Here is a 27,347-nt window from a genome sequence, read left to right as displayed (position 1 = left end):
TAAAAGTAGAGTAATGTATTTTATTTAATTAAAATAGATTAAAAAACAGACTGTGTAAGAGAATTACGATTCTCAATAATTTACCATTATTTACACTAGCAAATGCGGGTCGTTAGTAGACATGGGAAGAAGATAAGCAGGCAGAGCTCAGACCCTCCCCCAGGACAAAGAGAGACTGAGGAAGACTCCGGCTTCCCTCCTGACCCATCCTTTCAGGTCCATATGGCCATCACGTCAGTGAAGCTTGCTGAAGAGCACAAGAGCGGAACCTCAGATGGCCCGGGTGGGTCACAGTGCTGTTCCCCTCACTGGAGGCTAAAGGGACGCTGGCAGGCCAGGCAGGAATTCTCCTCTTGAAGAGAATCATTACCTCAGTCCAGGCTCAATGGGCCCCCGACCTCAGTGATCTCCCCTGACCCCATAGTCCAACTCCCCATTCACAATCAACCTTCTGTAAACACCCCCTTCGGCTGACACAAAGCCCACAGTTTCCAGATAGAAGATGAAAAACAGAAATGAAAGCCCCATGTGCTGGTTCCCAGGGAAATCCTGGATCACCTAACTACCCTGTCTATGCCGTCCAGAACTTGACGACGCATCCAAATCTCCCCAGACATGTTTTGTGCACTTGTGTGAGGGAGCGGTGGGGAGGGAGGGTGCCGGGCGGCCCGGGGCCACCATGCCAAGAGGAAGCTTCCTCCCCAAGAAACAGTAACAGCGAAGGAGGAACCCAGGGAGGCCCTGGGGGTCCTGCAGGCACTTGTGGCTCTCCCACACGAGGTGGGAAGCGTCTCAGGAAGGCAGAAACGGGCTGGTGGTGCCCCATGGAGAGAAGCCCCCAGTGAAACAGCAGGCTGCGTGGGACTCCAGTGACCTGATCCTGGCTGCTGGAGACCTTGGGGTCAGCTTGACCCGGGTAAACCCCGTGCTCCGCTCGCAGGACACCCGGGCCTCCGGCTGCGGCTGCTGGGTGGGGCCTGGGAGCAGAGCCAGCTCGTTCACTGCAGGCACCGCCTGACGCAGGCCTGGGGCAGCGGCTTTGGCCGCTGGGGCCAGTGCAGTGGACTGCAGCAGAACCAGCAGTCAAGGGCTGGGGAGGTGGGGGCCCAACGGAGACTCAGTCCAAAATGTCCGTCTCGAAGGGGACCAGGTGGTAGTAGGACAGGTTGGTGACATAAGCTGCTGGGTCATCGCCATCCTCCAGCTCTGAGGTAAACTCACCGCCATTCTCAAACCTGAAACAGGAAAAGAGAGGTGAGGGCTGGGGCTGCTCAGGGACCCCTGACCCCCACTGAAGGGGAGAAAGAAAGGGCAGAAGGTCGTTGGAAGGAGGGTGTTCAGGGATGAACGCTCTCACAGTGCGCAGGCCCAGCGGACCAAGGGGCGTGGTCTCCTCAGTGCATGTGTAGGAAGAACCATGCTTACAAATCAATTATGTGACACGGACTGGACGTTAACGTCTGTTACAGCTCTGGTTCCCACTGCCTTAGAGACCGCTGTCTGTATTCCTTCACCGATTTTCATGGAGACATTCATTCACTCATTCCCAGGGTGACTGTTTTTCTCTATCCACGGATTGTTCTGTGTCACGTTTGGGACACAACCGTGAACGAGACAGGCAAGGCCTGCCTTTGGGAGCAGGAGCCTACCACGTGCTGGGCCCTGCACACCACAGCACAGATGAGGGAGAAAAGCCACTGTGATCCTGGGCTCATCACCGCACTGCATCCTCGGGACACGTGCACACGTCACTGAGGAGACCAGGACTCAGGAGTTGGAAAGGAGCTGGGAGAGTGGTGGGGGGCAGCGGAGGGAGGGTTCCTTCTCGGGGGAGCCTTCATTTGGGTGTGTGTATTCAATGTGGGGGGTTGACGGTGGGGAGGGGAGGCAGGAAGAGCTCAGGGATGAACAGTACCCCAAATGCAAGGGACACAAATACATTCCTGATCTTGATTGCCCCACGAACTGAAAGCATTTCCATCCCGTCTAACCCAGACGTGGGCTCCTATGCTAAAAAGAAGACTCCAAATTTTTAAAAATGCATAACAGAGAGAGAAGCACATGAAGGACATTCTCCCCAGGAAGAGAAGCAGAGATGCTGCTGTGCTTTTGCCATTTTCCTCAACTAGGAAGCAGTCCAGACAAAGCGGCCAGCAGGGGTGGGCGGAGGAGCCTCAGTCCCACAGCCACCTGTCCCTGCACTGATGCCTGGCGCTTGAAGGCATCGCTGACTGTAGACAGTTGTAGGAGCTCAACTACATCTGGAAGGCTCTAGAGTGACCAGGAAGGACACGAATTTACCTAACCTCACAGTAATGGGTGTCTGACTCGGCTACACCGGCCGGGAGCCGCCTGCGAGCAGAGACGTGGGCCCTGCCCCCGCATCCAGGGCACCCGGGGCAGAATCCCGCTGACTCGGGACACGGGGCTCCGAGGGGGGGCGCGCTGCCTCGAGATCCAGGCTGCAGGTTAAAAGTCGAGGACGAGGTGATTATGGCTTTGAAACTGCACAGAAATGGCGGCAGAGGTGGGTTTTCCTCTAACTTCACAGTGAGGGGTGTGTGTGATGTGGGGGCTCCCTGTGTTTGTGCCCCACGCGGGAAGAGCTCAGGCCCAGCTTCCCTCCACGCCTTCCTGCCCTGGTGGCCCGAGGATTTGGAGAAGGAGATCTAACTGGACAGAGAAGTGTGTGCAGCCTGCGAGGTAGCGTGTCTCACGGAGACAAGACCAACTACCCAACTTTATAGAGGACATTACATCCCTTCTCTCAAACCAACACTGGACTGAAACCACAGCGGGACTCGTGGGTGCGGGGAAAGGCTCAAGGGCGGCAAGGGCCAGGGCCAGATGCTTCCAGGCCCCGTCCAGACAGCTTCCTACCCCTGGCTATACCTCTTGCCCCTCAGATCTGATGACCCTGAGAACTGAGGACAGGAAGGGAAGCTGGGATGCTCAGGAAAATGCATCACCAGGCTGAGTCCGGGGTCCTTGTCCATCCCCCACGGCCTTTGGCAGGCTTGGCAAATACTCTGCTCCTAAGCTGTAAAGACAGTGTGGGGGCTCGCCTCAGCCCTGAGGTGAATTTCTGGGAGCCGGCGACCCCTCTAGCCAACCAGGATTGTCAGCAGGCAGAGGCCCCACTGTCCGCTGAACCACATCTCCATCAGGCACATACCCATTCCCTGAGTGCAGTGGGGTCTCTGGTCCTGGGTACTGGTTCCTACCCTCCCCGGGGACAGCGTGGGGACTGCCTGCTTGGCTCCACGGCACAAGTCCTAACAGCAGGACAACGGCACTGCACTCAGCCTCGGGGCTAGGCAGTCACCCTTGAGTACCACTGAGAATGGCTGCGGCCAGGAGATAAAGCCTCCAGTTCCTCAAACGTTATCTCTCTGTGATCCCATCCCCATCGCCCCCCGCCCCCACTCTCCTTACAGCCCTGTGGACTGTGAACAAAGAGGGCTCCTGAGATAGACAGCGGCTGACCAGGCCATGCTGCCCTGTGCAGGCTCCCAGGGAGATGCTGGGCCCCGGGGCAGGTACCCGCTGACCGCTCCCGAGCCACTCAGGGGCGGCCGTGTCTTGTTGGGCTTTCCTGGGCTCACAGAGGTTCTCCCCGTTCTTTCTCTCTGGCCTGCAGGCGTCCAGGCGCAAGCCGCTGCAAACTGAGGAGGTGCCGCCCCATCCACGAGGGCCCCAGGCTCGTGGGGAAAGTCACATTTCCGCCCTTGCTTTCTCTCCGGTGTCTCTCCTCAACAAAACTGTTCACAGTTGAACTGACTTCTTACGTCTGGCCTCGTGGCAGGGTGCAGAAGACCCCTCGAGGCCCCTTGGAGATGGAAAGCGTTCCCCTGGGAATACTGGGGGGGTCAGAGCTAGGACCTGCAGTGACTGCTGATGAGGGCAGGTCTTCACCTGTCTTCTCCACCAAGATAAGCAGCTCCTCCCATGAAGCTGAAGGACCTCTCCTTCCCGCCATCCGTCTAATACACATCAACCTTGTACCACCATGTGCCAGCCCGTGTCAGCACGAGGACCCTCAGGTCATGAACGAATGAGCTCTCTACATACACGTGACAGGTACGATGTCGCCTGGTGTCATGGCAAGGCAGGCAAAGGGACAGGGCACTACAGAGGAGGGCCACCCCTCAGGCTTGCCAGCACTCCGTTTACACCCGCATTTCATGACATCTCCATTGTGAAGGATTCTTGTGCCATCTACCCAAGAGACATCTGAGAAACAGAAAGTGGGAGCTGCTGGCTAGAGCCAGGTCCATGGGCCTGACAGGGTTCCCACAGAGCCTCACCATGGAACAGGGTCCAGCAGAGGAGGCTCAAGCCCCTGCCGGAGCCCAGGCACATACTGGGGTCACGCCTTGTCCTGCAGTCGACTGGCCTAGGTGTGTGTCCCGGCACGTGGGTCTGTCCTAGTCTATTTCTATTTGTGGCTGAGAGGGTGGGACAGGACCTGAGGCTCCCGGAGGCCCCTGAACCCCGGTTGTGCTGCTCATGAGCCACAGGGAGACTGTGCGAGCGCGGAGCTTCACACTCAGCATCTGAGCGCTTCACATCGGCCGCGAGCACAATGGTCCCACGTGAGGATGAGAGACGCCAGGGGAGGCGAAATCACTTCCTGACGCTCACACAACCAGCAAGGGCCCGGGCTTGGCCTCCATGGTCACAGAAGCCAAGTTGTGACATCACTCAAGCTGCCGCCTGCTAACTCCCAGGAGACGACCCGGAAGTGCCCCAAGGATAAGCGTGGCTGCACCTCATGGGGCCCTGGTGTCAGGCTTTCCCAGAGCTCTCTTCGTGTCAAAGTTCTGTTCTCGGAGGGAGGAAGAATGGAGGAGGCAGTGGTGTCTCTGGCTGTCCCGCCTTCACTAATCAGACACGTCCTCCTTCCCTCAGAACAGCCCAGCTGGGCCAGGCCCTGCCCATGGGCGTTGGGAGAACCTCCAGCCCTGCGACACCAGGCTGATGTGCAGGCGACACTTCCCCCCTCCCAGGAGACCAGGCCCTTGGAGCGAGGTGGCTTGTGGCCCCCACACCCCTCAGGGCCCAGCACAGACCAGTCCCTGAAGCCTGGCAACCTCTCCTCAAGGCCCCTCACAGCCAGCCACTTAAAGGAACTCTGTTCCCACACGCTGATGAATCAAGGATCTCGCTGTCCTCTAGAAAAGGCAAACACCCTAAATCAGCATCCAAATACAGGTAGGGTGGCTCGGTGTTTGGCCACATCTGCTTCCTTCCTACAGAGCCCCGTATGGGCAGTGACCCGCAGCCCCTGGCACCAGCCGACAGCTCGGGATCCTTCTACAAAACTATATTCAAATCACTGTACTTACAGGTGTTCCGGCGGGTCCACACCCAGGTGCTGGTCTTTTCCGTTTGGTATACTGTGGTCGATAACGATTGTTTCCGTATTTGCTAAACAAAATCCATTGGACCTCATGATTTCTGAAAATGAAAGCAATAAGGTAAACATTCAGGAGGGGTCAGATTTTGAAGTTTGGGGCTTACACCAATCTCCCTACCTCCGCATCCACCTACTGTCCCCCTTTCTCCCCTACACTTTAAGAGAACGCTCTGCACCCCCAAGGCCCAGTCTGGAGCTCTGCCACACAGATTCAGGGGCCAATGTCCCTCCACAGGAGCCACATCTGCTCACCCTGTGCAAGGCAAGAGGTGCATCTCTCCCCCAGAAAGATGCTCTGGTTGTCCGAACGCCCTCTCCATGCACCCTTCCCCGTGGGTTTAAAACTGGGGTAAAAGAGTACTGAGCTCATGTCTGTTGGTCTGTGTTGGAGTCCAGGTCCGTCGCACACTGCCTTGGGGCTCTGTACCAGTTACCCGATCTTTCTAAGCTCTCACCTATGTCTGAGACACATGGGATAACACCATCTATTGCCCTGAGCTGCTGTGAACATCAAATGATATCCATGTGCATTTTAAACCAAATAGGCAACTTCACTTTTTCACTTAATAACTCTGTAGATAAATGGATTTTTTACCAAAAAGCACAAGTTCTGGTAATTTAAAAAAGCCAACAAAGAAAACGTCTTCATAGGTCCATGTTGGCTGTATGGTGTTAGCTTCCGAGGACGGAAGTCTGCTCACCCACTGCTGGAAGAAGTGGGAACAGGGGTGCCTGAGCAGCTGAAACTCCTGGGCTGGAAGCGCAGACTGCAGCTCAGCCCACCAATGAGCCCCATGATCCTGGGACTCAGTATCTTCAACTGGGAAATTCCAAAATTGTATTGAATGATATCCAAGGATCCTTCCAACTCTAAAATCCGATGAGCTCCCAGATTCCATCACGTCGTCTGGTCCATTTAAGTAGAAGTAGCAAGTGCGGCTTGACTCGCTTCTAATGTCTGGTGTAGCTTTTAGTTACATTTCCCGAGGGACTGACTCTGTCACTTCCCTCGGCAGATGACAGACACTCCAGGAACAGATCTGCAGCCATGACGGCCCTCCCTGGTGTTGCCATTCTCCAGCTCCCGGAGAGGTGGGCTCACCTCCTGACCTCAGCTCTTAGTCAGCTCAGGCTGGGACCCTTGTTTGTCCTCCCAGATCAGGCCCTCTACTTACTTCATCTTAAAAAACATGCCTAAAATATCCTCCAAAGTCCTGGTGCATTCTCAGATCCAAACGATTGTCATCTTCCATTCAGGGCCTAACACACGGAAGCACACAGCTCACACCAGCCCGTCCTCCCCTCCCTGCATGGCACCGGCGACAAGAACGTCCCTCAGGGCCACGGGCTCAGCGGGCACTTGATGCTATCGCTGCATGCGGGACTGTCTTCTTTACTTTTTCTCTTACCTCTTACCATAATTGAGATTATTTTATTCCCATGTATGGATTTGCTTTTTTGTTAATAAGTGAAATTAATCTTCTGTTTATTGTTAATCTTTCTACGTATTTGGTTCTCAGTTCTTCGAATTCCTCTCCATATGAAGAGAATTAGGGAAACTATACAAAAACGAACAGAGAAAAATCAGATTTCCTCCTCATCCCACAGGATTAAAATGACTATTCATCAATCAGATTTGCCAATTAACTTCAGAAATTTCCACCTGATTTTCTGAAGAAGTGACAGTTCATGTGTCCTTGGTCTTTTGGCATCACCAGCCTAGTTGGTCACACTCCGCGTGACATCGGCACGTGCTCTCCTCTGTGGAGCCCCCCGGAGGCTCCCGCCTTCCTGCTCGAGAACCAGCACAGAGAGCCTGCCAGTCATGAGAAGGAGCATGAGAACCAAGCAGAAGTCAGGACTCGGAACCTCCGGGGTCGACAGCTCTAGGTGCAGGAAGTGCAAAAAGGTGTTCACCAAAGTCTGAGTGGACAGACCGACTCTGAAGATGACCAGATCTGAACAGGAAGGATGAAGACCCCCTCGCCTCTCAGTTTAAAGGATAGGGCAGCACAGAACCACTTTCTTTACTGCTTTTATTAACCGACCCAAATCTGTCTGTCTCAGGAAGCACATTAAACCTCAGCGGACCTCAGTGCAGCCAGCTGACAGCCCCCGCCCCTTTCCCCCACCCGTTTGCCAAGGGAATTTTGGGGGAAAACCCTACAAGTGGAAACAAATGTCAGTGCTGCAAAACATTTCTGACCGTTATGAAGAGTTACCTTGTGTAGGAACTTCCTAATCTTTTGTAAATTTGGAGCTCTAGAAATGGAATCTTTACCAGTCTCCAAAACAGATTTGTAACAAACCATTCCTTAATTGCCTATGCAAAGAAGCCTCTGTGCACTTGAATCCTTTGCAAGGCCAGCTGGGCCCCGGCGGAAACTCCAGCTCTGTCACTCATGCCTGGGGCACAGGCTACTTCTTGCTCAGTTTCTTCATCTGTAAAATGGGAATGACAGTATCCATCCTGAAGGGCATAGATATAGACTAACTGAGATGGTATTTGTAAAGAATCTAACAAATGCGGGGGTCTCCATAAATGGTAGTCATTACTATCACTGTTGCTAATGTCTTCCTATCTGTTGTCTCATGCAAATAAAAAGAACTCAAGGAAATGTTATGATTATAGAAAAACTATAGCATCTGAAGCCTATCTTCAAACATACTTAAAATGTGAATTTCTCAGAAGTCAGTTTAGTACCTACAGCAAAAATCACTGGCCAATTTAATTACTTTAATCACATACAGGACTGATTCTATGAAATAGTTCATTTTCAAGCTACTTTTTTACATTCATTTTTTTTCACATGAAGAAGAGTCCTGCTTTGCCATCTCTTATTTTTTTTTAATTTTTAATTTTGAGCTAATTTTAGAATTACAGAAAAGCTGCAAAAACAGTATCGAGTTCTCACATATCCCTCACCAGCTTCTCCTCACATTCACGTTTTACAGAACTATGGTAAAATGATCAAACGCAGGAAATTGACGCAGGCACAAGACTACTAACTAACCCCCCTCATGGCAGTCTCACCAGCTTTCCCACCTGTCCCTTTGCTGTTCCCAACCCAGCCAGGTCCCTGGTTGCATTAAGTTGTGGTGTCTTGCCTCCTACGACCTCTGGCAGTCCCTCAGTCTTTCCTCTTCTCGTGACCATAACACTTTCCAAGAGGACTGGTGAGTTACTTCAGCGCCTGTCCCTCAACCCGGCTGATGTTTTCCTACGCTTCCACTGGGGGGCGCATTCAGGGCAGGAACCCTGCCAAGCGACACCTAGCCTCCTCGCACTCCCATCGGGGGAGGGGCCTGTGATGTCAACAGGCCTGATTCCTGGTCTGGATGGTCGGGTAAGGAGGTTTCTGCCCGGTTTCTCCTAAGTAAGGTTACTCTCTTCCTCTGTGTAGTTAAGAAATATCTCGGGGGAGACGCACTGAGACTGTGCAAATCCCATTTCTCCTCAAACTTCCGCCCACTAACCTTAGCATCTACCGATGGGTCTCTTCTGCAACAATTACCACTCTGGTGTTTGCCTAGGGGTGATTTTTGAATTTTTTTAAGTGCAGCCATGTTTTCACATGTCCCATATGCCTCTGTTCCTTCAGTTCATTAATTCACATATTCCTTTCTTTCAGCAGACATTTAGTCTTGGCCCTGAAAGAATTCACAGCATAGCCTGCCTCCCTCTTGAACCCTCCCTCAGTTTATGTTCACTGTCCTCCAGCAACAGGACAAAACCCAACGCAACGCCTTTTTATTAATTGGCTAACTAGACTGTTACCCCTGCATGGTGAAAAGTAAGGTTGAGATTGTACAGATGCCTGGTTAATGAAAAATGAAATTATAATTTATTTCCAGGCCCCTCAACCCGAATAATCAGATTTTTGTGGCTGATATTGATTAGTCCAAGCAGCCAGATCAAGGCTGATGTTTATTCTTCCTTTAAACTGCACAGACACAGGTACAGAAAACTAAATTTAAGTTTTCTAGATTTGATAAGCATTTAAATTAACATGGGATGGCTTCTCCAGCCATGCTGAGGCCGCGTCCCACATACAGCAACTAGAAGGATGTGCAACTACGACATACAACTATCTACTGGGGCTTTGGGGAGAAAAAGGGAAAAAAAGGAGGAGGATTGGCAATAGATGTTAGCTCAGAGCCGGTCTTCCTCAGCAAAAAGAGGAGGATTGGCGTGGATGTTAGCTCAGGACTGATCTTCCTCACACACACAAAAAAAATTTAACATGGGATGAAGAATGTTGAAGGCTGTATGGGCCAAGCATCAACAAAGAGGCCACTAAACCTCTGTGCCGACTGTCCTTGCTGTGGCCCCAGGATGCGGCTGGTCCCCACACTGCTGGCACCTGGCGCCATCTGGTGGAGCCCCTGACCACTCAACGGTCTCAACATTTGAAAGAACAGGCTGCGCGTTCAGAGCCTGGAGAGAGTGAAGGGAAGCCTCTGACAGCCAGGACGTCAGTGCCCGTCCCCACGGCACCACCTCCCTAAACGCCACGTCAGTGGCACAAGAAGCCACTAAGAAATCTGAGGGGAGAGGAGGACGAGTTGTGGTGAGGTGGAAGCAAGCAAGGGTGTTTTCACGAATGAACGGAATTCAGCAGGACAGGAGGGGACATGGAGGCAGGGTTTGTGTGAACAGGGAGAAGATGGGAGGCCCCACACAGGCAGAGCCCAGCCAGGAGGAGGCTGAGGGTCTGGGTGGAGGGTTCTATGGTGATAAAATCAAAAAGCTAGAGTCAGCCAGACTCTGCCATGCCTAGAATGCCTAGGGACGTGGGCTTTATCGTGAGTGTAAGGTTTTGAGAAAATTAATGCGCCCAGGAAGTCCGAGTCCTGGATGACCAACGTTGGTATTCAGGGTGGATCCCGGGGAGACGGTAAGGCTGACAGAGAGAGAGGCAGATGTTCTCAGGAGTTGCGAGTGCTCTCCAAATCCTGAGGTTCAGAGCTGGGATCCTCGAACCCAGCAACATCCCAAATAGGGGTCCAAGATGAACAACACAGCTCGTCCATGTGTGGACTTGTTCTTCAAAGGGATGGCGATGTTATTGCAAATAACAGTTTCATTAAAAAGTAATTTTGAATTTACCATAGTTCCCTGTCTTAATATACTTATTTCTTCACTCGGTGAATAATCAAAGTACATCTTACCTGTCGTGGGAGCACCCCCTCACCACTTGCACATCTACACACTAATTTATGTTGGGAAGCACCCACTCAGAGTGAGGGCTGGCTAGTCCGGGAGCCAAGATGGGAAGGTCGGGAGGCTTCAGAGGGAGAACCCCCAGACTTGGTGCCTAACAGATGAGATCAGACGAAGAGGAGCAGACCCCCAGGAGGCAGAGAATCTCAGCTCTGGAAGGGTGCCAGGGGTTTCCCCCACCTGCCACCTCTGCAGGGATGGCTTTGACAGACCCCAGCCTCCGCACCCAGGCTTGAGGCTTGAGGCTTGAGGCTTTCAGCAACAGACTTGCCACAGACTTGCAATCGATGTCTGCAACCTCTCCTGTTGGCAGCCCGGGTTGTTCTGTGCAGAGCCAGAGTTGGCTGCAGCCATTTTCACCCACTGCAATGTCCCTGGCCAGGCATGAGACCCCAGAGGACCTGAGCTCCCGGCTGGCACAAGGAGGTCAAGACCCCTACCTTCGGAGGCTTGGACGCTACACCCCTAGTCATGCATGCAAGGCCTCACTGAGGCTCACGCACAGTAGCCAACTAAAACCTCTGTCCTCAGTCCTCATAAAAAGACACAGAGAAAGTATTTAAAACCTCAGCGCAGGACTCTACAGTTATCCCTGTTAAATCTCATCTCAGCCCTTTAGGATAAACATGGGCCATGTGTTTATCCAAGTCACTGATAAAAATAGGACAGTAAGACAGAGGGCTGGGAATGCTCCGAGTTGTTGCATTCTAGGAGTTATTCAACCCGAAGCAACTCCATGCAGCTCGAGTCTGTCCCTCTCACACTCAGGGGCCTCCGGGGTCAACCTGAAGCAACGGTCCAGCTCCCGCCACCACTCAAGGCCCTGAAAGGATTCTGCTGCTCTTTGCTCTCCCATTTGCACAAAACAGCAAGAAACAAAGCAAAACAGAGACACCCATGCTGGGACTGATCCACTAAGGACCAGAGAACAGAGGCTTGTCCACGCTCCAGGCGACAGCACACAAAACCCAACACAAATGGATAATTAGGGCTCTCTCTGAGCCCAACGAGACTAGGGTCCACGGGCACCCAACCAGGACAAATGACTGCCATCTTTGCTCTCCTATAAAGAAGGTTCTGGATACTAGGTGTCAGCTAAGGAGGGGCTCCTGAACTCCTCTGCTGTTCTGTCTCAGAAACACAGGAAGCTATCCTGGGCAGATGTCAAAAGCAGCAGACACAGACAAACCTCGACCTAACACCCATCCTGCTCACACACAATCATATCTAAAGCAGCTTTTCCATTCCAGGTTCCCAGAACTTGCATACCTTGTCCACCTCACCCAGCGTGCTATTAGGAATCTCATCCCTGATGTGGCACATAAGTCAACAAGGACACTTTATACCATTGACATCAGCCAATTTGTCCTCCTCTGTCTCTCCATCACCACGACCCAATTCCTTCTTAGGAGGCAGTTCTGGGCTCAGCTCCCCTCTCATCTACTGACCCACTCTTTTCGTCATTCTGTGGGATTGTCCCTCTGGATCCCATGGGTAGAAGCCGTGCCCAACCATGCAGACAACCACCGGGAAAGGTTTCTGGAAAACCCAGCCATGAAGAGCAGCCTTCCCCCACACCCTCCTGTAAGACTCACCTGATATTTTCACTGGACTTTGAAAGCTGGGTTGAATTTTATGTACATTGTCATTTTTTAACACCTGATCCAGAGGAGATCTTTCAAAGAAGGTGAGCACAACTTCTGACCTAGAATACTGGGAAGAAAGACTCATTACTAAAATTCAGTCCTTCCACAGGGCGGCTCGTTGATGCTCAGACCCCTGAGTGTTCAGACCTCTGCAGACTGACCACACGGATGAGGCTGCAATTGCTGACGCTGTTCATTTGTTTATGGCCCCGTGTGCTAAAATGCAAGGCCCAGGGACAGATAGGAGGAGGTTAATGGGAACAACAGCTAGTTTTTCTGAGTTCTTCGTATGTGCCAGTGTTTCACACACATCTCCCTGCACTTTACAATAAACTGTGAGTGCGTCAACTTCCCCATTAACAGACGAGGGAACGGAAGCTACAGGGTTAAGTGGGTCCAGGTTTTTAATCGCTACTCCACACGAAGCCTGCAACTTCATTTAAAGGCTGCCTGCTGAGGTCCACACTAACGTTCCCCTTGGCTCCTATCCGCCCTCTTCTAAAACACCCTCAGCAAGACCATTGGGTTTCTGAGCGGAGGCAAGAAAGCAAAGACCACTGAGGTGGAGGGGCCACGTCCCTTCCTAGTCAACACCTCCTTGGCCCCTCACTTCCACTTCTTCCCCAGGCAGCAAAAAAGGAGCCACTAGAGCCCAGAAAGGTCTTCCTTTCCCCTGGTTACAGCCACCCCGCCTATGGCCTGATACTTCCAAGGAGGGCATGAGCGGCTACGGGAGCAAGCAGGTCAGCTGTGTGGAGGCTGCAGGACGCGTCCCGACAAAGGACTCACCTTACATGGCATGCTGATGACGGTCTTCAGCAGCTTCTCCACCTCATTCAGCCTGGTCTCTATATCGTGGGCCTCCTTTATGGCAACCAGTCCTAGAATTGAGACAGAAATGCCTGAAGCCAGGAAAACAGACCAGGACACATGCTCCTACACTAAACACAGAACTACAGGCATCCCACGATGAGGACGGCCTCCCCCCACGTCACCCTCTGTGAAAGAGTCTGGGAACATTAACCCAGCCTCGCGTATGCACAGCCCTGCCCCGAGAACCCTGCTCGAAACCTCCTTTTAAGTTTCAATGACCCGATGAATGATTTACGTGTGCGCTGGGGTGGACGCTGTCCATCTGAAAGGAGAAGTCTGGCAGGCTGGCGACCGTGGAATGAGTGGGGCAGATGTAAGCCACAGCTTGACCAGAAAAGACCCCTTGGAGCAGGACAGTCTGGGTCAGCTCCATAAACACCCTGGACACGGCCCGTGCTCGGCCGGGGACCACTCGGCCCCTGCCAGCGTGGTGGCTGCAGCCAGGAGAGGCTGCCCAGGACCCACCCACCCCCAAGGACACAGCAGAAGGACATGCTCTGCTGGCCATGGCTGACCTGACCACAGGGCCCATGTAAATGGAGCCCATATTTAGACGAGTCATTTAAATGCTGGGTTTGAAAGGGAAAAAATCAGATCTTTACCCAGAGAAAACCAAAGTGGAGATGGCCCAGGGCACTTTTCAGGAATTTAAGCCTCTATCCCTGTTACAGTTACCAGAAGTCCTGAGTGGTTGTTGGAAAGGGCAGTATTTTGTTTTCAAAATACTATCGCTGACAGCGTGGAGATTCAGAGTGCGCTTCTGTCTCGCTGTGAGCAGAGCAGAACACAAATCCTCCCATTACAGTTTCTGTACATCAGCTTTCTAGGGATGGGGAATGAGATCAAGGACGCTGGCCTCTGTCCTCGACTCTGTGTGACCTGGGATGACAGTCCCTGTGAGCTGTGACCAAACCACAGAGGCTGAGTCCCACAACTATCATTAGCTGCTGAATCTAAGTTTTTCAGAAGTTCTGGTTTCATTTTGTTTTACAGGAAAAAGGGTTGTTGGTTTTTCAGGCAACTCACTGACTAAGTCTACATGAGGCCCAGGGCAGATGGTCCATGGACACCAGGGGCGCCCCCGACACAGGGCGAGGGCATTTCTGAAGGCCTGGCATAGGCCAGGGGGCCTTCACAACGTCAGCTGCGGTCGGGAACAACTTCTGCTCGAGGCCAGGAATCGTTCCCTCAACTCCCTAAAGCACAGGCCACCTTCAGGGCGGGCGCCCCTGCTTGTCAGTGGGGCTGCTGGGCCCTGCCCACCCTCCTCAGACACAGGCCCCGATGGCCAGCCGGCAGCTGTCCAGGGAGCAGGAGCCCCAGAGGCCGCAGGGTGGGCTGTGGCTCACCCACTGGGAAACACTGGCCTCTGTCCATGAGCCTGTGCATGCACCTAGGCACGACGCACCACAGGCATCACTAGAGACAGGGAGTCGGCCACCTCTTCCTCGCTTGCCCAGGCTGCCTGGACCCTCCACACCACCCTGCATGCTGGGGCAAGCAGGGAGGAGAAGGAAGAAAACACCAGAGGGTCAGATTCTCTGCATGCCTCTTCCCCAGGCCCTGATTTCCTTGCTTAGAATTTCAGATACACACACTCACTCACTGACACTCACTCACACACACCCTCACTCACACACACACAGGCATGTGCGCTGCTCTTTGCACCAAAATGCTCTGATTTGCTTGCTGTAGGGATGTTGACGGAGGGAAAGAGGCCGATCAAAATCCTCTGAAAAGTAGTTTTAAAGAGAGAACAATTACATAAATCATCCCACAAGTGCTGCTTTATTCTCAGATTAGCAAAACTATTATTGTAGTTCAGCTTTTACTACAGCTAGAAGAGTAGTTTTAAGTCAATCGAGTTGATGACACCATAGTTGTATTTTCATGTTCTGTAGGTGCATCTATAGGAAGACTGGCCTCTCATATGGCTGATGCATACAGCATATTTATACCCATTTTACAGGATGTAAAGCATAATTTAACAATCTTAAATTAGTATACAGGTTTATAATTCTTGCATTTTTGCTTTAATGAGACATTTTTGGTTACATCTTTGATTTAATTAATGTTCAGCCCATGAATGGGTGTATAACCTCCAAGGGTAAGACTTAGATAAACACCTTCTGTTCTATACTGGTCTTCTTTCAGGGTGGCCAGATTTAGCAAAAAGGACACCTAGCTAAACTTGAATTTCAGATAAACTATGAATAATACAATAGTATGGATAGACTTACACTAAAAAATTATTCGTTGTTTATCTGAAATTCAAACCTAACTTGGTGTCCTGTATTTTATCTGGCAACTCTATCTTCTTGGTGACCCGTTTTCCAGAATGAAGTGGAGAAAGGCCAGAAGTACGTGGTCAGGCGTCGGAAACAGTATCAGCATTCTAGCTCAGGGCACAGTCCCTCCCCCATCTGCCCCCGCCCACCTCGCCGCTCGGCGCCTCCCCCACCCTCACTGCATCCCCAGGATCAGGTCTCCGCTACCCACGCCCAGCCCCACTCACGCGGCGCCAACCTCCCCCCGCTCCTGGCTCTCCCGGCGTGGGCACGTGTCCCTGCTCTGTGAGGCCTTCTCCACCCCCAAGAGGGGCCTGGCCGGCCTCTGGGCTCCCCGGGAACCCTCGGCGGACCTCTGCGGCATTCGCCGCTCTGCACGGGAAGGGGCCTTCACCTGCGGGTCTCCCCAAGTCCCCGGGCGAGCCTGAGAGCACAGGTGGCTTCGGCTCCTCTCACTGCTACCAGCAATCAGCACAGGGCCTGGCACGTGCAGGGGTTCGGTGTGTAAAGCTGCACGCGCACGGAAGTATTTGCTCTCTTCTGGGGGTGCGCTCCACCCTGCCTGTGGGTAGTGACCCTACTTCACGCTTCTCGGCATTACGCTCAGCCAGACCCCAGCCAGAACCTTCCGGCAGCTGGCTCTAGGTCAGAGGCCTCCCAGGCGAGCCGCCCGAGGACAGCGTGGCACAGAGTCTACCGAGTCCCGGCCGTTCTGGGCTGACCTTCTCTGCGGAAGCAGAACCGCACCGCCTCCCTTCGCCTGTCTGCGTTTCTGAACGGAAGCCACAGGGCCTGCTCGGAAATGCAAACTCGGGCAAAACCAGAGGGGGCTGAGGAAAGGAATGGGGAAGGAAGGTGCTGGAATCCCTCCCTGCAAGAACAGGCATACAGGTGATTACTTTTCAAGGTCTGGACTTGCAGTTCGGGCACTTCTCTGTCACTTACTTCCCCATCACGGCTCCCTGGTGACAATCAGGCTGGCGATCTGGACCAGCTTTCTTTAGGTACTATCCTCCTTTCTCCGGGGAAATCCGTCCACGCGAACCACCAGAGCACTGGCCTTTTCCCCAGGAGGGCACCAGCTAACCAAAGGCAGAATGCTGAAGTGATGGGCTGAGCTGAACTTACTGGAAACCCCCAGAGCGGCAGGACTGGGCTGCCTGAAGCGGCCGCTGCCACGACCGCAACCAAGCGCACGGCGCTGGGCCAGCACCGCCCGCAGGGCCGGCCCAGGCAGGCTGGCTCGCTCCAGCAGAGCCGCCGGCACCCCAGACGAGAGCAGGAAGGAGTGACCCCTCTCCAAGTGCCTTCCGACAGCCTGGCCCTCTTCAAACCCCAACATTCACATTTCCCTTCCCTCCTGGGCCCTCGACATCGCCCTCCTTCAATTGTTTTACAAGTGTTTCCCATCAAATGATGGGTACACTAAATGTGTTGGGAAAACATTAAAAAAAGACAAAACCAAAACTGCTCTCTGGGGCCACAGTGCAGAAATGAAATAAGTCTTCATTTTTAAATTTCTCAATGTTTCATACACTGGGGTTCCTCCTGTCAGGTTTCTCAACTTCACAGCTGGTGGAAACCTTAAACTCCTGCTGGCAACACCCCAAACTATTATAAATTCTCAAAACGATACAGCGCTGAAAGGTGAAGTTGTGGGCAGAACACAAGTGTGGGACATTGTGTTATTTTTCAGGGACAGATGACAAGAACTATGAGCCCACAAGTACTGCTACCCCAAACAGGCTAATCATATGCATTAGGGCTGCTTTCTGTCCTATCTTGTATTTTTCCTTGGTGACCCAAGAGCTTTGGCTCTTAATGGCTGGTACAGCTTTTCCAAATATCAATAGTTTACAGTAAATATCAATTTTAAACCTTATTTTCAAAAATGTGCTTAAATACAATAATTTAGGATTATCTAAAACTTTTAAGTTTCAAATTCCAAATATTGTTTATGGAATAAAAATTCTGTGGGGATCTTGTTTGACTCATTTTTACTACCTGAGATCATAATAATAAAAACTGCAAGTGGAAAATGGTTGTGAATTTGCACAGTTGAATAGAAAAACTCAAACATCTGTTGGTTATGAGACTGTCATTCCAGGACTGACCAGCAGAGAGTGCTAGCACTCTGCGGAAGCCACGGATTCAGTCTAGTTAGGACCATGGGAAGGGACAACCGTCCACCAGCCACATTTAACCTCTTCTAACAGAAGTTGACTCAGAAGACTTCACACCCCCCAGAAATTCTTCTAATTTCTGATAAAGCATAGTCACTAATATAACATCAATTTTTAAGATTTCCTCTACACAATTTGTGATGTGAAACTTTTAACTAGATTTACCCCAGAACAGTTAAAAATTTGAAACCAAAGGATTGATAACATGATTGCATATAAGTTTCAGTGTGCCAATTTTACATATATTTGGGGGCTAAAACTCAGCCTAGAGCATCCAGGGTGCCTTTTCTTTCTAAACTAGTTTAGCCTCGAAAATTGAGAACACAAAATGTCGTCAGTTTCAGGACTGGCTTCTTTATGCAAACACAAACACCTGATTTATTCCTGGAAACCATACTGAACACGCTGGTATTGCCACCAAGATCTATCAGTGAGGGTTCACAGCAGCAAACCAGCTTCCTGATCTCAGAAACCTGGGTCCAAAGTCCCCCCTCCCAGTAAGTGCAGACTCTGGGCTGAACACCTCTGTAACTGTCACAGGCTGCCCCATGGACGGACCCAGAGCAGGAGTCTAACCTGAATACCTTCTGCCGCTACAGTTCTGGGAGTAATGACAAGATGCTTTTGGGTCAATTGAGAAGGAAGACTGTCCTTTTCAAAGCACACTAAGGAGTGTCCATGATCCAAGAACACAAGTCTCTTAAGAGGAGACACACAACAGAGCCCTAGGGAAACTGTCTGTGAACTCTCAAATTGAGTCAAATAATAAATGATATTTAAAGCGTTCCTCTTCCATTTAACAAATGTGTCCATCAACACACTGTACAGAGAAGCAGGTTGCTTGGGTGAGGTGAGGGGTGCAGGGTCATCTTGCGTGCATAAGAGAGACATATTCTTTAAAGGTTGAGCACAATACAAATTTTGGAAACAAAGTATTTTAAATTTTCTAGGAAAACTTGCAATGCTTACTTCCTAAGTACCTGCTTTCTAAATAGGTAGTCAACATTCAAGAAGTAGGGAGTAAGAAACGACTGGCTTGACATAACCGAATCGGTTATTTTCTGCCTACTTAGGCATCCCAGTGGAAGTCCTAACTCCCTGGAAACCTGAGGCTACTCTACTCCACGCAAGTCCTGCATGCTCCCATCTGTGGGGTGTCGCACAGCGTTGATGAAAGAAGCGAAAGCCTGTCTGCCCCTCAGTCCCACCCTGCTCCACACAAGGCAGTGCCCAGCTGGTCTTCCTCCCTCCATCGGCTGCCTCGCTCAGTGATGCTCAGGCCCCACCGTGCGAGTTGGGAATGCTGATCGACACTAATTTCTCCTCTGCATCTTTCCAAGAATGAAAAGCAGGACAGAGAAAGGAGGAGAAGACGGAAGAGGGAGAGATGAAATAGCACTTCCTGAGGACCCAGGAAGGGGCTGAGAGAAGGCGTTCTCCCTCCACTGTGAGATGCTCGCTTGAGTCTGTTATTCCATCAGTGTGAGGAGAACTGTTTGACGTAAACGTGCTGACCTTTACTGTGTCCTTCCCCTACTCCCTCCTTTTCTAGGCCTCTTCTTTCTTCTCTCCCACCGAGAGCAGAATTCCCTTACTAAACTTACACTTGACATGTTTAAGAAGCCATGCACTTAGCCAGTCTGCCTTAAAACAACAAAGGTAACCTGTTCTAGGCTCTCAGACAGGAAGCACTTTTTGTCCACTCATCCCCAAGCACTGCCCACACTCCTGCTCTGCACCAGGCACCCCGTCAGGTGCTGGGGGTACCGTGGCCGACAAGACGGCAAGACCCCGCCTCCCCAGTGCTTTACACTAGCCACGAGGATGGACGTGAGGCGAACACTGGCCACAAAGAATGGGGTGTCACCTGGAAGGCTAGGAAGACTCATAGCAGGGGACCTACCCCTCCAGGGTAGGAGGCCTGAATGGTGAGCAGATACAAGGGGGCGAGAGAGGGAGGAGGGGACAGGGAGTGGGATCAGGATGTGTGGGGGCCCTAAGGAGGCCCAGAAGGCAGGGGCAGGGAGGGCTGAGACAAGCAGCGCCTTACAGACCACATTCAGGGGTCTGCCCATGGGGGTCTCCCCGTGTAGGCTCTGGCCACGAGAACTCCACCCACTTGGTAATTCTCTCTCCTATGGTGATGCATACCTCAGCCCCAGGATTCCACAGTATCTGCCCCTGGAGCACAGGCCCCGAGCAATTTAGTGCCACAGCAAGCACCAAATTCTAGTTTCTAGACCAGCAAAGCCACAGGCCAGGTCTGCAGGGGGCCCACTGAGGTCGTGTGGTGACCCCTTTGTGGGCTCTCTCTCTTTAGCCCGGGTGGGGGCTATTGCCGTCCTTAGCTCCCAAGGACGGGAGGACGGAGGACCACGCCTGGAGAGGGCGCTGTCAGGGGCGGTGAGGGGACTGTGTGTTTCAGAGCAAAGGGCAGGAGCTCCAGGGTCACATGGTCCTGAGCCCAAAGCCAACAGCTCTCATGTGTCCAGCACGGTGCTGGGCACTTTGTGGACATCACTGCTTCAGTACCCACAATAGCCCGGCCATGCAAGCGTCATTATTGCTATCTTATCAATCATGTACCTGGGGCCTGAGGAGCTGAGCAACCTGCCTGAAGTCACCCGGCAAGTAGCAGGTGACAGAGCCAGGATCTGCATCCTCATCTGTCTGCTTCCAAACCCGGTGCTTCCAGCCACGTAGCCTGGCCCCTCCCACCGTGACTCTGTGTCCCCTGGTGGGTCACCCAACCTCGCAGGGCCCCAGTTTTCCCATTGGGAAACAGGGTGGGTTTGCGGGATCAGGAGACACTGTAAAATGTAAAAGTGTTAATTACCGTTCCTTCCTCTCTCCTCCCTTCCCACCCTGTCCGACTGCTGCTCATCGTGTTTCTCCTACTGAATCTAAGTTACATCAGCAAAGAATGATTCAGATGTTTTGTTCTTAAAACAAACGTGAAGTCAACCTTTGGGTGTAAGCTGACAAAGCAGCTGTGTGGTTGTGTCCACTGTGCTGCCTCAGTTAAGGGGGGCAGGAAAGGGATGGCCTGGAGGTGTCTGTCTGGAGAATAACATCACAGCACGTGGGTCTGCACTCCGAGGACATGCTCATGCTGCCGTCACTTAAGGGATGAATGGAGCACACACCCCTCGGCCCCGCCTCCTCCCTGCCCCCCGATCAAGGAGAGGGAGAGGATTCAGGTCCAGGGCGCCAGGTAGGGGTGGGGGGGCCTCTCAGGCCTGTTCTGGGACAAGAGGACCATCTTCTTGGTGACAAGCAAAAGTAGCCAGTGGACACCTACTGTCACCCAAGAAAGTAAAAGTGAACAAAAATACCAATAAAAATGGATTTCGGTGGGAGGGCGATGCCAACCACTGATAATGACAGACTCTCCCGTTCACTGTCTCCGCTCTGCTGGGCACCTGCTCCCAGAGCCAGCACTCTCACCAGATGCCCCACACAGAGGCCGTGGCCTGGGGCGTCTGTTACAGATGCCATGTGGGTAAAATGCACATCAGGTTCATGACTCACTAACCCCTCTCCCCGGTCTCCCGACTCCCACCCCGTGAGCATTATGTAAGTCCAAGCTGAGCTTCTTCGAGAAGTGGGAAACCGATCAAATCTCACATTATTAGCTTTGTGTGGCACTACTACCTTTCACTGGTACTTCACCTCTTCCCTTGACCTCACCTTCATAACGCAGAGATCTCTTTCACCTTTTGGAAAAGTGTTTGTGAAAACAGACAGAGAGAAACATGAGGCCCTGACTTGTTTTAAAAAGGGAAGAGGACCCGCGTCCCTGGGGCCAGCCTGGGGCAGCCAGGATGCTACCAGGGAGTTCACGGTGCTGTCTGATGGAGAGGCAGAACCATGCTTCTCCTTTGAAATTTGGCGGAAAGTAACCACGACCTAGAAGAAGGTACTGGACCACCGATGTACGTTTCTGGCCAGCTGCTGCTCCAGCTGAGAGGTTAGCTCAGATCACCAGGGGCCCCTGCACAGTCTGAGATCTGATGGCATGAGATCCCAGGACCACGAACCAAACTCAGCCATGTGGCCACTTAGAGAGGAAGGAGAGGACACCAGACAGAAGGAAGAGAGCTGAAGAGCAGGCTGCACGGAGGCGGATGGTCCCTGCACTGCATTGGGACAGCAGAGCACGCTGCCCTGGGGGCCTGGGGAAAGCGTGCCAGCCCAGGCCAGGCGCCCTGTAGGTGGAAGAGACTCAAAATAGGTCTACAAATCAGAAAAAACACCCCAAATCCCCCTGAGAAGTGAAACCTGCCCCTGTTAGAAGAGGCAAGACGCCCTAAGGTGGAGCTACGCGTGGGGTGGGGGCTGTGTCAGAGACGGGGGCTGGCCCACCCAACACCTCCCCACAGGCCCACCAAGCCGGGCTCTGTGCCCTGACCCGCTGCCCAGGGCTGTGCGGCCTCTGCTCCTTTTTCAGCCACTTTCACTAAGGAAGCGACCTCGGTGCCTCTGCATTCATCCCCTGCATCAGGCGGCATCCTGCCCCTTGTCTCGGGCAGCACGGAGCTTCTCAGTCATGAGAACAGGGAGGCGGGTGCCGGCCTGGGAGCGGAGCACACGTCTTTCTAGAGCTGCCAGGGTGGAGGGAGCCTGGCGGGCGGATCTGTGTCTGGGTCTTTCTGGTAACATCCTGGATCCTTACCTCCCGTTCCTAGGATCTCAAATCTCAGACAGTCTTCGAGCACACAGGTAGATTAATGTGCTCGGTGACAAAGGAGAGCGGTCGTGTACACCAGCACCACACACAGGTCTCTGTCAGGGGCCTTACTTGGTGACAAGGCTAAAACACGGCATTCAAAGCCAGGCCCTGCCCCAGCTCCTCCAGGGCCCCCCTCAGCAAGCGGTGACTTCACCGCTCAGGCTGAAGGCTCTGGTGTTGGCCCCGACGCCCGTTTACACCACGCTCTGGTCTCCCAGTAAACCCTGGGGCTCTCCCTGCCAGACATATCAGTGTCTGACCACTTCTCACACCTGCTCTGCTACACCTGGGGACGCCCCAGCACCTCTCTCGGCTCTCGCCGCTCCCCCAGTCTCTCAGCACAGCAGCCAGAGCGTGTGTCAGATCGTCTCTCCTCCACTCAAAGCATCTCGGAATAAGAGTCCGGGTCTGAGCGGGATCTGCCCACTCCCACCTCCCTGACCTCCTCCTACCACCCCCCACCTCCTCCTCTCCACTCCAGCCACAATGGCCTCCTCACCACTCAAAGCCATGAGGCACATGTGGCCTCAGGGCCTCTGCTCTTGTTCTTGCCTCTGCCTGGAAAGCTCTTTCTTCTCCAGGTATCCACCTGGCTTACTCTCCCTTCCTTCAGGTCTCTACTCAAAGGTCACTTCTTCTGAGACCCTCCTCCACCCTCTCTGACAGTCAACCCCTCCCCTGCCCCTACAGGTCATGGCCCCTCTCCTTTCTTTCTTTCTTTTTCTTTTGAACATTTACCACTATCTAACATGTTTTCCACTTATCTTGTTTATTATTGGATTTCTCCCAACCAGAATGTAAGAACCATGAGGCAGGGATTTTTGTGTTTGTTTTGTTCTCTGCTGTGTCCCAGCACCTAGAATGATGCCTGGCACATGGCCGGCATTCAGCAGATACTTGCTGAATGAATGAAGGAATGAATGACCAAATGTTGATTTCACAGTAATCAAGAACCAAGACCAGCCTCCTACTTTGGAAATAGAACCTGCTGCTGCAGTGGTGACCAGGACGTTCGGCCTTCACAAGGCCTGAAATAGGTGCTATAAAAAAGGGACCGAGATAGCCCAGGAGCCCCAAACAGTCGACAGGGAATTCTGCATGTTTATGATTTAAAGTGTGAACCTTCCCAGGTGTGAGAGATGTAATAGGCAGGGGACCTGGGCCACGCTGTGGTCAGGAAGGCCCGAGCACATTAAGTACTGCACAGAGGCCATTTAAGTGAAAGACTCGGCCCCACTGGGGTCAGAGTGGGGGAAAGGCAGTAAGGGGGCACCTTGGTGACGCAGAGATAACATCCACAGGAAGTAGCTATCTCCACCCCCTCGGGCTGGGCCACAAGAAAGGAAGAGGTAGGGACAGCAGGTCCAGATGAAGAGGGTAGGCTGAGAGGCCAAGCTTCTAAGGAGAAAGGAAGACAGAGCAGGACAAGTCCCGAGGTGGGCCTCACCCAGACAGAGGACCAGGCAGATGAGCTGAGGGCAACGCGCCTCCACTCCACAAGGGGTGTAAATACCTCCGCACGTGTGTCCCCGTGGCTGTGAAGCACACGAGGCCCGGATGGTGACCAAGCCTGATATCAGTGTGTGCGCAGCAGGGAGAAAAGGCACATCCTCTCCACGCAGACATTCTCCCCCACTGTGACACTAGAGGAGACAAGGGCTCTACACCCCTTTAACTGCCCACAGACTCAAAATGCAAGAGGGGCCAAGGCCTTCACCCCGAGGGGTCCCGTGAGACATTCACAGGAGCTCCCCGCCTGCTGTGGGCACGAGCTCAGAACCAGACTCCCTCACGAGCTCTCTAATGAACCTGGAGAGCACACGCCTCACCCAGCCCAGAAACATTTCAGTAAAGGTAAACCGAGGGAACCTGATGGGGAATCACTGTGGAAAGCAGCACTGACGATACAACACACGCATCTGGCTGCCTTTTGTATTTACAGCTTGTACATCCAACCTTCTTACGCAAATAAATTTGCATGGAAATAAGTCGGAATCTTCTTGTACAGGACTGGGATGTATTTTACTTAGCAAACAATTTCCCTGGACTTAAAAGGATCTAAGAAAGGAAGAGGACTTCCCCTGGGATGTACCACAGAAGCCAAGCGGTGCTGGGGGAGGGACCAGCCCTCCAGCGAGCAGACAGGACTAGAACCAAGGCCTCCCCTCCTCGGGCTCCAGGCCTCCATCTGCTCCCCTCCAGGGGCTGCTAGGCGGGCCCTTGCAGGAGGTCTCCACTGGACAGGACCTGGCAGAGGCAGTTCCAACAGTTCCAGCATGGGCTGTTGTGAAGTCCTTCACGCCCACTCCCTGGTCCTCATCCTAACCACCCCCGCTGCCCCCGCCCCCCACCATGTCTAATACCTATTTCTGATTCCCCTCTTTAGACACATGAAAGCAGCCATCATATCCCTTCTGAGTCTTCTTTTCTTCCTGGTATTACCCTCTTCCTAAACCTTCTTCACCTGTAGGTGGTCCACTCTTCAGAGGCACTCTCTGTGTGTCTACACCTCACGAATCCAGAATTGACCCAGCACAACTCCCATGAGCACAGGAGGGACAGAACCAGGGCGTGTGCATGGCGGGCGCGTCATGGGCCTCACACTCACCTCCCTTCCGCTCCAGGTAAGGGGTCCTCACTACCATATCCCAGGGACTAAAGCCAAACCCTCCTCCCCACTGGCTACAACCCTCCCCAGAAGCAGCTGATGCTGAGGGCAACCAGCACAGTGAGCGTGTATGGAGGGCTCAGTGCTGCCAGACACTCTACCGTGAATTCTAATCCTCACACAGGAGTAGGCAACCGGGGCTAGTTACAGGGGAGGAGCGACATGGGGAGACAGTTCCAACGCATCTGCCTGGGGCCACAGCTGAGCGGGGCCACCTGACCCGAGCGAGACCTAGAGGGCAGAGGAGACGGCGCCCTGCCAGCTCTGAGGGGCTCCAACTTTTTATGGCCCGCCTTGTTCCAGAAAGGATGCAAGTCATAGAATAAACTGCTGTTCCTTCATCTAAGCTTTACAGAGTTGGGCACTCATTTGTTAAATTAAAAAATACAGTAACACACACACTCAAATAATAAACTCAGCAAAACTGTCGCCATGCTTGAAATGATACACTATCCCCAGAAAGGGCATAAAGATGAGAACCGGAGCGGAGACACGCCGGAGAGGCCGGCCTTCTCACTCAGGGCCTGCAAACTTGCTGGCTTTGGGAGCCTTTTCAAGTAATGTGTCTGCTAGAGGATGTGTCATGAGAACTGGGCTAATTACCCATATAACTCACACACCGGTGCGGGGGCTATCACCAGGGGCAAGAGAGGTTATCGCAAGACCTCAGGCAGACGGCAGCTAAGGAGACTTGCCGGCCACCCTCAGCTTCAGGAAATGCCCCCAGAGGTGCTGCCAGGTGTCTGCTTAGAGGCTGCAGAAAGGAAGGCTTCCGGGTAAAGGGTCATCGATTCTCAGAGCTGGAGGTGGTCACACACCAAGGGGAGGTAGGAGGCCTGCCCGGAAGTCCTACAGACTTCCTGGCCCCTTCTTGCCCACTCCCTCCTCTGGCCCCTCCGCCCAGGAGGCCCACCCTGCTTCAGCCTCTCCCTGCTTCCTCCCCTCTTCCAGGCTCCCCTCTGCCTGGCCTCCAAAGGGCAGCCCGTGGGCTGGGCGTCAGCCGGGCGGGAGGAAATGGGAAGCCACACCAGTTCTCTGAAAACTCGAGTCCCCAAGAGCCAGGACCAGTCACAAGGCCAGGGAGGAGGCGGCCGCAGTTAATCAAACCCGAATGTGGACCCAACCCTGGGGTGGGGACCCGAGCTCTCCCCTGCGGCCTCCGGCGGGGCAGCCCCTCCCGAGAAGTGATAGAGGCCTGCGTGGCACCTCGCCCTCAGGCTCTTCTGTCACCAGAAAAGAGGCGCGGCCCCCCGGTGAGGACTCTGAGGGGTGGCAGACACGACGCGACCCCCAACTGGACACTGTCGTTAATTCTTCCCAAACGTTTCCCCAGCGCCCTCCTGCAGCCGTCCGGGCGGGGCGGGGTGGGGTGGGAGGCGGCCACCACTCCCGACCCGGGCTGGGACTGAGCGGCCTGGGGCGCAGCACTGGTACCGGTCAGGGACTCGTCCTTGGTGACGGTCAGGGCGCCCGTCCCGCCGATCTCGGCCGCAGGGCCTCGGGGCTGCGGGGGCGACTTCTCGTCCTCCCACCACTGCCGCCCGGGCGCCCTTCATCTGGGGCGGAGGGTCCAGTGTGTCCCGTCCCGTGCCGCGGACGGAGGAGACAGCCGCAATCTCGATTTAACGAACTTCCCCTCCTTCCTTTACCGCACTCTAGAACGATCTCGCAGCCCTGCCTGCCCAGGAGCCCCTCCGAGGCGCCCCCGCCCCGCCCCCCGTGCCCCGGCCCCGAACCTTGCCGCAGCGGCGCGCGCGCCAGCTCGGGCCGGTCCTCGGGGAAGGCGTCGCGGAGGCGCTGCCACAGGCGGCCCAGGTCGGCGAAGCTGCGGTGCAGGTAGAGCACGCTGCGGTCCGACCACTCGGTGCGGATCTCGAAGAACTCCTCCTCGTCGCCGCGCCGGCTGACGATGAGCCTGCGGATGCCGTTCACCCAGCAGCCGCGCACGAACATGTTCACGAGCGACGTGCCCTCAAACACGGCCGAGGCCATGCCGGGGGCCGCGCATGCCCCCGCCGGGGGGAGCCCTCCGCCCCCGCCGCCCGCCGGCAGGAGGCGCCTCCGGGCGGGCCGGGCTCTGCCGGGGGCTGTCCGGAGCCGGCGTCCGTCCGCTGGCTGTCCGACCCCGGCGTCCGTCGGGGTCTGGCCCCGGCCTCCACGCGCACTCTCGGCAAAGCGCGGCGACGAGTCAGCTGGGCCGGTCAGGCGGCGGCTTTATAAGGCCCTTCCCACCGCGGGCGGCGCGGCCGTCGACGTGAGCCCCGGCCGGTCCGCCCTCCGCCCGCCTCCGGGGAGAGGACGCGCCGCGGGCCGT

General features: G+C 53.8%; 1 protein-coding gene across 2 annotated transcripts; it reads right to left on the bottom strand.

The window, feature by feature from the left end:
* PXDC1 (PX domain containing 1) lies at positions 1 to 27,347 on the bottom strand. Of its 2 annotated transcripts, none has more exons than XM_058555354.1 (5): positions 26,770 to 27,338; positions 13,079 to 13,170; positions 12,239 to 12,356; positions 5,349 to 5,460; positions 1 to 1,235 (listed from the first exon to the last, which is right to left on the bottom strand). In XM_058555354.1, the coding sequence occupies exons 1-5, from the start codon at positions 27,023 to 27,025 to the stop codon at positions 1,118 to 1,120; spliced, it is 696 nt and encodes a 231-aa protein (XP_058411337.1). In that variant the 5' UTR covers positions 27,026 to 27,338; the 3' UTR covers positions 1 to 1,117. The 2 variants fall into 2 exon arrangements, with proteins under 2 accessions (XP_058411337.1, XP_058411338.1); XM_058555355.1 differs by lacking the exon at positions 1 to 1,235 and adding an exon at positions 7,729 to 7,861 and having other exon boundaries at positions 5,402 to 5,460; positions 26,770 to 27,347.

This window comes from Diceros bicornis, chromosome 14 (genome assembly GCF_020826845.1).
Source record: "Diceros bicornis minor isolate mBicDic1 chromosome 14, mDicBic1.mat.cur, whole genome shotgun sequence".
Taxonomy (NCBI): Eukaryota; Metazoa; Chordata; class Mammalia; order Perissodactyla; family Rhinocerotidae; genus Diceros; species Diceros bicornis.
The sequence above is the reverse complement of the archived record's forward strand: the minus strand, read 5'-3'. Positions and strand labels throughout refer to the sequence as shown.